The sequence below is a fragment of the Protomyctophum bolini genome (genome assembly GCF_963924005.1).
Source record: "Protomyctophum bolini genome assembly, chromosome: 19".
Classification (NCBI taxonomy): domain Eukaryota; kingdom Metazoa; phylum Chordata; class Actinopteri; order Myctophiformes; family Myctophidae; genus Protomyctophum; species Protomyctophum bolini.
In genome coordinates this window covers 36,196,195-36,208,758 of record NC_137880.1, presented here as the reverse complement: position 1 = coordinate 36,208,758, position 12,564 = coordinate 36,196,195, and the positions used below count along the sequence as shown (strand labels likewise).

The 12,564-nt window shown below is 43.0% G+C and overlaps 2 protein-coding genes across 8 annotated transcripts in view; one reads left to right on the top strand and one right to left on the bottom strand.

The window, feature by feature from the left end:
- ccm2 (CCM2 scaffold protein) overlaps positions 1-12,564 on the top strand; it is a 421,717-nt gene that overhangs the window by 96,036 nt on the left and 313,117 nt on the right. The window lies entirely within an intron of this gene.
- The window catches only part of eya4 (EYA transcriptional coactivator and phosphatase 4), a 105,736-nt gene continuing 103,413 nt past the window's right edge, over positions 10,242-12,564 (bottom strand). For all 7 annotated transcript variants that reach the window (XM_080790972.1, XM_080790973.1, XM_080790977.1 and 4 more), the window contains one exon: positions 10,242-11,377. In XM_080790972.1, the coding sequence (XP_080647098.1) occupies positions 11,297-11,377 (81 nt within the window). In that variant the 3' untranslated portion in view covers positions 10,242-11,296. The remainder of the gene's footprint in view (positions 11,378-12,564) is intronic.

The window sequence follows — 12,564 nt, the reverse complement described above, 5'->3', positions numbered from 1 at the left end:
GCTTTGGCAATGTAAACGTATGTTTTCTCATGCCAATAAAGCCCTTTGAATTGAATTGAATTGATATATAGGCAAAACGTACCTTTACACGTCAGAGCAACATTTTCACACGTTGCCGGGTTGTGTTGAAGTTGGCAGTCTGCGAACGAGGTCTCATTACCCACACACCTGCTGGTAAAACCTCTCATCCCGCTTTTGCTTTCTCCAAAGTACGGTGTTACTTGGGGATTGAACGGAGCTCCACACTCTAGTTCACTACACAGCAGCGCAGCCTTGCTCAGGCTCCAGTCATTACTGCATAGTTTCACCCATTCGTCGCTGTGGTAGAGCTCCACTCGACCGGAGCAGCGGTCAGTGCTGTTGGCCAGCCTTATTTTGTCTGTAGGGAAAACATTTGGTGAAAAATCTGTCAGCATGCAATGCAAATGTTCAGGGAAAGGTTTGACTGAACATTGTTACATTCTCTCTTTTAAAACTCGTCCTTTGCAGGAACATTTTTGAGAAATCATAAACTATACTATAATGACACCATTAATTAAAGCTGCTATAATAAGCAATAATATCAAATTTTTAATGACTTTTATTTTATTTTATTTTTATGCAGACAGCCAGCAACGAGTAAAAGTAAACACTCCCAACATCTTTTCTGTCTCCGACACATCTGGGGGCTGGGGCCGCAATTTGCATTCAAAGATTTTCCTAGAAGCTTTGTCATTGGTCGATACTTCCTGATTGGTTAGTCTGAGTTCTGAGCTAGGATTTATAATGGCATTTTTGGGTGGACCCTTACATGCATAACAATGCTAATGATAGCTGAATTTATTCCATGTGCATTCCATGTGCATTCCAAATTGAGTAGGTTTAAACAAACAAACAAATAGAAAATGTAACACATGGAGGAAAAAAAGATGGTTTACCTGAGCATATGACACTAGCGTCTTCAGCATGACCACAGTCATTCTCCCCAAAGCCTCTGTGTGTACACTCGGTAATGGACTTCTCATGACCGTTGCATTCCACATCGTCCATCCAGACCTGGCCGTTGCCCTCACCAAAGAAGGCCCTGTATTTGACCGCCATCGGCTGGCCACAGTTCACCTCTTGGCACGCGACGGTGGCATCCTGCATGCCCCAGCGGTCATCACAGACCGTTCCCCACTGAGCGTTGTGGAAGACCTCCACCCTGCCGGAGCAGCGACTGGTTCCGTTAGCCAGGCGGACCATGTTAACATCTGTCAGGGTCAAAAGAGTTCACATTATAGTAACCATGTTAACATCTGTCAGGGTCAAAAGAGTTCACATTATGGTTTTATTATGGTATTATGGTTCAGTAGAGGAAGTGACTACAATTCTAATTATACGTTCAACCACTTGAACCCCACAGCATCCCTATTCTGGGGGAAATGTAAAAAAAAAAATAGCATATGTACAAGCTCACAAAGTGTTGCGTTGCAAAGTGTTGTTAATTGTGAGCTTGTAGATCAGTTATTTTTTGACAAAGAGATTTGGTGAAGAGTGAACCAGTGAACCAATTTACAATTTAGGCATTTAGCAGACGCCGTAAATCCAGAGCGATTCAGAGTAATCAAGGCATAGAAACAATAATCTGTGATCATAAGTGTAAGTGCAATGTCAAGTGTTATGGGCTAAGGTGGAGTCTGAAGAGAGATTACTGTAAGTACAGTTGCAGACTCAGGTCCATTTGACTAAGAATAGAGGGTTAATGAATGCTGTGTTTCACCTTTAAGCTCCCACATTAAACTAAAAATCCATTCTAAAAGAAGGCTTATACATACTTTTGCAAAGCACTGTAGCATCCACACACGTGTCATTGAAGGCTTCGATGGGGCAGTGCGCGAGAGAGGACTCGTTTCCATAACAGGTACTTCTGACGCCGTTCTTTCCACTGTGCTGACCAAAGTGTGGCACGTGGTCTTTGGACGGCGTCCCACAGGTCAGCTCTCTGCAGACCACGTTGGCCTCTTTGCTGGTCCAGTTGTTGTCACAGAGCTTCCTCCAGTGACCGCCGTGGTAGACCTCCACGCGACCGGAGCACCGGTCAGTACCGTTCACCAGCCTCAAGTGTTCTGGAAAACAACATTGATTGATTGATTGACAGTTGAATGCCGAAAGCACATTTCACAATCTTGTGTGATGATGTTAAAAAAAAAGAATGTTAAAATGAATTATGGAACAGAATTCATCATCCGTGCATATAAGGCTTATATCTTCAAGTAAAGGTTATGTAAATAAATATGACAATTGGTTGGTGAGTTGGTAAGAATTAGCTCCAGGGACTTTTATCAACTGTGATTGGTACAGTCCCCCATAGCATGTAATGTACACGCCAGAGTAATCTAGTAAGAGAGTGGCGACACTAGCGTTGACTCCCATAAGTCCGTTGTAACAATATGGAATGCGGAAGTGCTCATTCTGAATGGGATAGTAGGAGCAATGTTTGGAACTATAGCCCACAGGCACCCGCTTTGGAACTATAGCCCATAGGCACCCGCTTTGGAACTATAGCCCACAGGCACCCGCTTTGGAACTATAGCCCACAGGCACCCGCTTTGGAACTATAGCCCACAGGCACCCGCTTTGGAACTATAGCCCACAGGCACCCGCTTTGGAACTATAGCCCACAGGCACCCGCTTTGGAACTATAGCCCACAGGCACCCGCTTTGGAACTATAGCCCACAGGCACCCGCTTTGGAACTATAGCCCACAGGCACCCGCTTTGGAACTATAGCCCACAGGCACCCGCTTTGGAACTATAGCCCACAGGCACCCGCTTTGCGGCGAGATCAAAGCGTGTCGTTACTCTCCTACTCAGTCTACAGTCTCTGGTACACGCATAGTAATATTTCACACTGACTGTACTCCCACTTGCAGGGTCAATGCAGGTGTGTTGGACAGTGAAAACTGAAGCAAACATGAAACAATATTTTCATGAACATAAATTCCCACACACTGCTCTTGCTCAGCAGCCTCTGTTTTTAAAACTAGACTAAACACTAAAACATTCCAGGTGACTTAAATGTGACTAAATGAAAGCTATTCAAGAGACTACAAAATGAAAGCTATTCAAGAGACTCCTAAAACAACAACACTGTGTACCTGAGCAGATGACTCCGGCGTCTTCACCGTGGCCACAGTTATTCTCCCCCAGTTCTCTGTGCGGACACTTGGAGAGGGAGGACTCGGTGCCCTCGCACTTGACGTCGTCCAGGTGGATGTTGTTCTTGCCCTCTCCGAAGAAGGCCCTGGACGTGGCCTCCAGCGCCGTCCCACAGTTCATCTCCCTGCACACCACGTCGGCGTTGGTCAGACTCCAGTAGTCGTCGCACACCGTTCCCCAGCTGTTGTCGTGGAAGACCTCCACTCTGCCGGAGCACCGGCTCGGCCCCACCACCCGGATCTTGTCACAGTCTGTAAAAACAAATGTCAAACATAGAAATTATAAATTATTTATTTGGAATACATACTTGAGATACAATGTCTCGTTTTCAAGAGGGTCCTCACGTATATACAGTCAATACAAGGTCAGTTCAGAAAAATAAAAAGAAGGGAAAAAATGATCATAAGAATGACATATTATGGAAGTTATACTGACCTGCGAGCTGTAGTAGGCCTACATTCAGCACTCCTACAGTGTAGATGCCATAAAACAGAGATATTATTCACTGTACCACAAAAGAAATGTCTAAATGATTTCACAAAACAGACGCTATGAAGCTTCACATTGTGAGCTTGTAGGACCTTTCCAGGTTCCAGATTTTGACCTCTAGCCATTAGCAGAGAAAACGTGGTGTGTATACTTTAGTTGATCTCAGCATACATTATTAAACAAAACTTTAATAGTTTAAAAAAAAATACTGTACTGCTCTAATAAAATCTTCAAATAATTATGCACAATTGCGCTTCGATATCAGAACAGTATGTCTGGAAAAACTGTTCGTAAAAATGGAGAATTAAACTTCAGAATCTGAGGAAAGGAAGACTCACCTAAAAGGAGAAAATTAAATGCTTTGTTCTTCATGGCAAATATGAAGACTACCGTCCTCAAAGCAGGACCAAACCTGTATCAAAGACACATAATGAAAGAAAACTAAGACATATTTGTATGTATTCTTCTGCAATATAATGTCATCCGTCTTAAAGAGAACAAATGCAGATTTGTTGGGGGAAAAGTTCCATGATTATCATCCGGATTGCTTACCTTTTAAATGAGGTCAATATGAGCTGATGTTAAAACGAAGTAGGAGTTGAATAAAGCTAGTTGAATGGCAGAGAAGTTCAAAAGGACAAAAGCACTTTGCTCAGATCCGGTAATTCCTTAAATAAACAGATAAACAGAGTGTCCCAATCAGAACTTCAGAACTCCAGGACCGCAAACCTTCATGTTGACATTGTGATCAATCATTAAAGACATGAGGACATGTCAAAATGTCCACAATTTCCTACAATGCATGCAGTTATATTTAAAATGTGTAACAAAACCATATAGGTTTAGGTCAGGACAAAAATGAGATCAATAGATCTTTTAGATCAATCATCTTAAAGAGATATATATCAATAATTTTGAATTGTAATTATTAATATTACTGCAATGAGACTTTCATTCTTAGACATTTTCTTTTCCGTTCGTTCCGTTTACAGTATGTCATTTAGATTATGTTGTGATATAAGGTAATGAGTGTAAATTTGGACAGGTTGACTTGACATTTGTCAAAAAGAATGACAGTTTCTGAGTTAAATGAACAGAGAGGACTTTACCGTAGCGTGTACTATGCTGTGTAGCCTACAGCAGTGGTTCCCAAAGTGGGGTCCGGGGACCCCCAGGGTTCCTTGAGGGAGTACCAGGGGGGGTCCCCAGCTAAATGATAGTTATAGGAACCAAATGGACCCTTATGTGTCTGTAGCTCTGAGAGTGTACAAATGGAACTAAATGGACCCTTATGTGTCTGTAACTCTGAGAGTGTACAAATGGAACCAAATGGACCCTTATGGGTCTGTAACTCTGAGAGTGTACAAATGGAACTAAATGGACCCTTATGGGTCTGTAACTCTGAGAGTGTACAAATGGAACCAAATGGACCCTTACGGGTCTGTAACTCTGAGAGTGTACAAATGGAACTAAATGGACCCTTATGTGTCTGTAACTCTGAGAGTGTACAAATGGAACCAAATGGACCCTTATGGGTCTGTAACTCTGAGAGTGTACAAATGGAACTAAATGGACCCTTATGGGTCTGTAACTCTGAGAGTGTATAAATGGAACCAAATGGACCCTTATGGGTCTGTAACTCTGAGAGTGTACAAATGGAACTAAATGGACCCTTATGGGTCTGTAACTCTGAGTGTACAAATGGAACCAAATGGACCCTTATGGGTCTGTGACTCAGAGAGTGTACAAATGGAACCAAATGGACCCTTATGGGTCTGTAACTCTGAGAGTGTACAAATGGAACCAAATGGACCCTTATGGGTCTGTAACTCTGAGAGTGTACAAATGGAACCAAATGGACCCTTATGGGTCTGTAACTCTGAGAGTGTACAAATGGAACCAAATGGACCCTTATGGGTCTGTAACTCTGAGAGTGTACAAATGGAACCAAATGGACCCTTATGGGTCTGTAACTCTGAGAGTGTACAAATGGAACCAAATGGACCCTTATGGGTCTGTAACTCTGAGAGTGTACAAATGGAACCAAATGGACCCTTATGGGTCTGTAACTCTGAGAGTGTACAAATGGAACCAAATGGACCCTTATGGGTCTGTAACTCTGAGAGTGTACAAATGGAACCAAATGGACCCTTATGGGTCTGTAACTCTGAGAGTGTACAAATGGAACCAAATGGACCCTTATGGGTCTGTAACTCTGAGAGTGTACAAATGGAACCAAATGGACCCTTATGGGTCTGTAACTCTGAGAGTGTACAAATGGAACCAAATGGACCCTTATGGGTCTGTAACTCTGAGAGTGTACAAATGGAACCAAATGGACCCTTATGGGTCTGTAACTCTGAGAGTGTACAAATGGAACCAAATGGACCCTTATGGGTCTGTAACTCTGAGAGTGTACAAATGGAACCAAATGGACCCTTATGGGTCTGTAACTCTGAGAGTGTACAAATGGAACCAAATGGACCCTTATGGGTCTGTAACTCTGAGAGTGTACAAATGGAACCAAATGGACCCTTATGGGTCTGTAGCTCTGAGAGTGTACAAATGGAACCAAATGGACCCTTATGGGTCTGTAGCTCTGAGAGTGTACAAATGGAACCAAATGGACCCTTATGGGTCTGTAGCTCTGAGAGTGTACAAATGGAACCAAATGGACCCTTATGGGTCTGTAACTCTGAGAGTGTACAAATGGAACCAAATGGACCCTTATGGGTCTGTAACTCTGAGAGTGTACAAATGGAACCAAATGGACCCTTATGGGTCTGTAACTCTGAGAGTGTACAAATGGAACCAAAATGGTTCCACTCAGAGTTAAATTAATATTGATTTTACAATATAAATTGGGGGGGTCCCAGAGATAGAAATGCCATCAAAGGGGGGGTCCGTAGCCTAATGCATGTCTAATGGGGGGTCTCTGGCATGGCATACCTTTTCAAATGAGGGTCCGCGGGGCTAATTAGTGTCAATTTGGGGGCCCTTGACATAAGAAAGTTTGGGAACCCACTGACTGTCATCATAAATGCAACTTCCATTCCATAGGTCAGGAAAGTCCAGTTCTGTCAGTGATGACATTATGACTCACCTGACTATACGTTCTCTAACATGGAACTGATGCATGATTGTGACGGGAACAGAGAGTGAGGTCAGAGGTCATTCAACTATGACCCCAACCATGGACGTGCACAGAGTGTTAGAGGGGCAGGGGCTGAAATCCCATATAGAGGGCACATTTGGACAAAAATAGCAGATCTACAAGCTTGTACATCAGCTATTTTCGGGGCACACAACCCAGCACTCTTTAGCTACTGGAGATGCGGTGTAACGACATGGAATTTTAAACAAATTTGTTCAACGCAAAATACTGCGTATTGGGGGGGAAAATGCAATGCTCCTGAATGCTGCCTTTCGGTATAATGGCACGGAATGGAAAGCAGTGGCATTTTGCATTTCTTCCACCATATTATAGTACATGCTGCATTCGTGGTCTGGAAAGGGCAGTTATTTTTTTTACAAACGGGTAAAAGGGCAGGGGCTTAAGCTATAGCCCCCTTTGATGTCTATGTGTGCACCTCCCTGACCCCAACTGCCTTTGATTTCTAACAAGAAAGGCCGTGTGTGTGTATAGACAAACACAGCAGAGTATAGACAAACACAGCAGAGCCAAGGTCAGCTTTTGTTTTTGTTTTAACTAACAGGTCGCATATTATTATAGCCTACTGGTGGAAGGGAGTTACTACAAGAGCTCTTTATTGATGCACAGGTTGACCTACGTTACAGTCCTTTGTTTGCTGTGTGTTGTTGTTTGAATGCTATCTATCTGTTTGCTGCTGCATTGTCTGTAAGGAAGCCAAACTAAAATAAGTTTTACTCTTATTATTACACAAGATGTAACAATAAAGTACAACCTTGAACCTTGATCCTTCCAAATTTGGGTATGATCAATCTCAATAGATGTCGTCACTCCACTTCCTCCTTCCGGGAAAGATGGAAATAAATCATCTGTTGTTTTTACAAACTTAGTGGCTTTGGTACATTTACTTTGGTAGATTTTAATCTTCAAGTATACATTCTGTTGCGGTCTAACTATATACTCCCTCAGTTATTGATGTGGCTTACATGAATTCTCCACTACGAATTTACAAATATGAGATTTTTAGTCCCTTCCTTATTTTTCTCAGATGGAAACCTCTTTTGAAATTATTTATGCTTCAAATTCCCTTTCTTCAAGAGGGGAGGGGAGGATCAAGAGAGGGTTTATTCGTCACTCAGTTACAAGCAGCACAACAATACAACAAGATAATGATCAATAATCTATCTATAAATGCACCATGTCTCTGTAGTCTGTATGTGTGTACGGCTGTACATTACCTTCGACGTACAGTGAACGGTTCCAGAGACGAGTTAAGTGGATTACAGTACTGTAATCCACTTAACTACTCGTCTCTGGAATCGTTCACACACTGACTTCAAATTCGACACACGTGTTCCACCCCCCCCACAGGGAGGGCAGTGCCCGGTGTTGAGTCGGTCGGACACACGGTTGTCCAGAACCGCCACAAAAGGCCTCTGCCCAGGCTCTGGACTGGGCCCCCTGCCCAGACTCCATATGGAGCTGGCCTGTTCTGACATCACAACACTCCATATTTGCATTTGGGCATGCCTGACACAGAACTCTATAGGACTAAAGGGACACAGAGAGACAGATACAGAAATCTCCATATATGGGCATAAAAGGGACACAGACAGATGGGTGGAACGGGTACTCTGACACGGGTACAACAGGTATAGAATAGAGGGTGTGCACGAGACGTCATCATCATACCTGGAAGTTATGCAGGAACGCCCACTGAGTGTCCGAAAACTACTTTCTGGCCTTGACAGCCCATTCATCCAAACAGAAAAGTCCTATTTGATTGCATTAAACGACGTTAAACAATGATACACTCACTTTTCCCACTCGATTTGCCATTCACTTTATGCATTGCGCATACCCTCTAGCCGGGTGGGGGCATGGATCTCCAACTTACATCGTTACCGACTCGGTCCTCTACAGCCAGGCACCGGTCTAGTAATAATAATACTGTGGGGTTGGTTTTTTTTTTTACTGTATTTAAAATTTTATCGTTTTTTTAGAATAAGGGGTTGGAAAATATTATTTGCAGCTGCAGCTTATCACGTGAAGAAGGCATACTGTAGGGTGTGTAGGCCTACCTGTGTATGTGGCAGCTGTGGTTAGAGTGTCCGGGGGTTCGATCCCCGGCCGGGTCATACCAAAGACTGTAAAAATGAGACCCAAATGCATCCCTGGTTGACACTCAGCATCAAGGGTTGGATTGGGGGTTGGAAGTGAGGACGCTGGCGTTGACTGTTCGCCGCTTCACCTCCCAATGTATGAATGAATGAACCATTGTAGGCGCTTTGAGTAGGCACGTAGTGCATAGAAAAGCGCCATAAAAATGCAATTCATTATTATTATTATTATGTGTATATGACATGCCATTAGTGAATCCCGCATGTGAAAATCAACAATGACATTGTAAACAAAGAGGGGATGCTCATTTGGAGGCAACGAGAGGGAGGGATTAAGTAGGACCAAATCAGATGGCCTTTAAAGACCAATTTCTGTAAAACGGAGGTGTAACTTTTCTTCAAATGCACACATTTCATCGTAATTGTCTTACCATCGTTTTTACTTGGAGGTAAAAGATGAATGCTTTCAGTAATCATAACGCTGAGCTTGCTAATGTCCGTCCATCCATCCATCTTCAACCGCTTATCTGTAGTCGGGTCGCGGGGGCAACATCTCCAACCAGAGAGCTCCAGACTTCCATCTCCTCCAGAGCAACATTAGTGACTTCCTCCTCTGGGATCCTGAGACGTTCCAAGGCCAGTGAGTCGATGTTTCCTCCAACTGCGCCTTGCTCTGCCCCCGGGGGTCTCCTCCCAGTGGGACATGTCCAGGTAAACCTAATATTACGGGACTTGATATTTTTAAACTACAGAGATGAGATATTTGATGCTAGATGGGGTCAAATGGGATAATTCTATTCAATGGAAATGAGTATCGAGTTCAGCTATATGTACACTTAAAAGTAAACATTGCATTATAATACCAACAACAATGCATGGCAATAGACCCCAAGTTTCAGTTGACTCACTCGCTAATTTTAATCTGGCATTTCACGCAAAGTTCTCAAAATAAGTGTTCAAATGTCCTTGAAAGCGTATAAGGTGGGTGTGTTTTGTAAGTGTATATATTGTCAATATCTAAATAGTGGTATTAATTTATTAATATTGCAATGCAACAGAAAATGCATGGGTCGACAGGTTTAGTTTCCTCCTTTATATCTACATACATACACCTTTCTGAATAAAGAAAATGGACAAACACACAAAAACGTTAATAAGGCACAAACACATGACGCACATTCTCCTTGTCCAAAAAAAAAAAAAAAAAAAAAAGCTTAAAAAAACAACCCCAGTCAGAGAACAAAAGTTAAAATCTTCATTCACAAAAATCCACTGCCCCCCCCCCCACCCCCACCTCCCCTTAAGTTTACTGTAAATAATTTACATGAGTTTCAGCTATTATTATGTTTAGTGTTCAGACTTCAGAGTGACCCACGGCCGGAATATTAACAGTTGTCAAAGAATTAGTGTTCACACACACTGCTGCTGTCCCTGCACACATTCAAGCCCTGTTATACATACTGTACAGACTCGCGCAACACCACAAACGGCAGATATAAAAGCTCACTTGTATAAGCTACGCACTGTGGGCTTGTAGATGTGCTATTCCCGGTGAGTGACATTGTGCACAACCAAGTATAAACCAGTATTCCCTTTATATGCAGTGGTTTTCAAAGTTGGGTTCCAGTAGTGACCCTCAGGGGTACCTCGAGGGAGGGGGTTCGAAATGGACACAGGTCCGGACCGTGACTGCGTGAGAGTGCATTCGTACACACCAAGAGTTATGAGGGGAGTCCTTGAAATAGTTTTGAGAACCACAACAACTTTTAACATTTCAAATTCATGATTTGGTGGTGGAGACGATTCTTCCCAGAATCCCCAGGTGTTGGATCAGAGTTCTGTCCTATACTTGAAGAACCTGCGGCGAGCCTCCCACTCTGCAGGAAACCAAACATCTGGTGGACGACGGACAGACGGACGGACGGACGGTCAAAGAATAAAAAGTCCTCCTTGGCCAACAAGGGAGATCTAGAGGTTTACAGGGTCTCGGGTATAGAGCTGCACTGCTACTGTTGCATCATGGGCATTAGAAGTCCACAAACACGGGGGCATAACCGACGGGTATGTGCCCACTGTTCTCTTCTTTCTCTCTCTCTCCTCTTCTTAAGACCATTCAGAGTATGTAAATCCAGATATTCATCAAAAAAACAAAACAAAAAAAACCAAGGAACAACAAAGCAATGACAAAAAAGTTGCAGTGTATTGTGTTTCTTTTTTTGTTTGTTTTGTTTTAGTTTTTTTTTTTTTTTTTTTTTTCTTAAATAGGTATACAAAAGAAGGGGGGGCTGCCATGGGCCCATTGCTGAACCATTTTTAAATGGTTAACATTGCATTGTGTCCATTATCACGTCATACAGTTACAGGTACTCAAACTCCAGTGCTTGATGTAACGCCAGCAGATCAGAGTGACTCGATATCCTCCAGAAGGGCATGTTGTGCTGTAGAGGCAGACAGACGAATACAAACACACACACAGAGACACTTAGATGAAAAAGCAATAGACAAGTCAACATTTTATGCACATTATAGTAGGCCTACTGTATAGTCATTATTTTATCATGTTTGTCACACACACCGCCACCCAAAGGTCATGCAAGCTACACTACTGTAGCTTGTATAGATAGATAGCTGCTTGGCTTATATATATATATATAAAAAGCACCGCAAACAAAAACCAAAATCCATGCATTCCTACTGTACGCTAAAAACACTTCCCAGCAGCACCCTGCAGCGTTATATGAACTGTGCCCCAAAGCTGAAGACGACGCAAGACTCACACACACACAACATAACTCCCTGCTTAAAACCATTCAGGACGGGAACCCCTTTGTGGCGTTTTAAGCATTATGTTATATAGCAGATCTACAAGCTCATAGTGCCGCGCTATAGGAGCTTGTAGATCTGCTATTTTTTGGAAAATCGTGAAAATGTGGCGCAAAAATTTGGAATATATATTCTTTCAGAGCGAACGGGGGGGGGGGGGGGGGGGGGTCGGCGGCCAAATGCATCAACTGACATAGAAACGTGGTTTTATTTTCAGATTATGATTGAGCAGACATTCTGTTGAATCTGGTCCTAAATGGCTTAAGGAATGTGCACTGGAGAGAGCAATACAGGCTCTTTTCCTGTCTCGTACACTTAGTAGTAGAACGGTAACATCACCGACCGACGGATGAATGAGAAACAGATTCCAAACAGTGGAGTGTACGTCGCCCACCCGTGCCATCCTTTGGAAAATCCAGTCAGTCAATCATTCCTTGCGGTGGGGGGGGGGGGGGGTGGGGGGGGGGGGGTGCCGTCTGCCGGCCACCAAAAATAACACATCTACACAAGCTGCAGATCTGCTGTTTTGGGTGCATTGTTTTGTGGTGCACACTCACTCACTCAGCCAAGTTTAACTCGGGGCTTCTTATAACGACGGACGAGAACACTACTGCGTGTTACTTACTGCACGAGAGTTAATTCACGCAAAGGTCTAGACATGAGATCGTTATAAACTTAAACACTGTGTGCACATTTAGTCTCCCATGCATTTACGCTTACAAAACTCTTAACTTGTGTTTACAATGAAATGAAAAATTATTATCATGGCTTAAAAAAATTAAATAATTTTGATGTTTTTCTT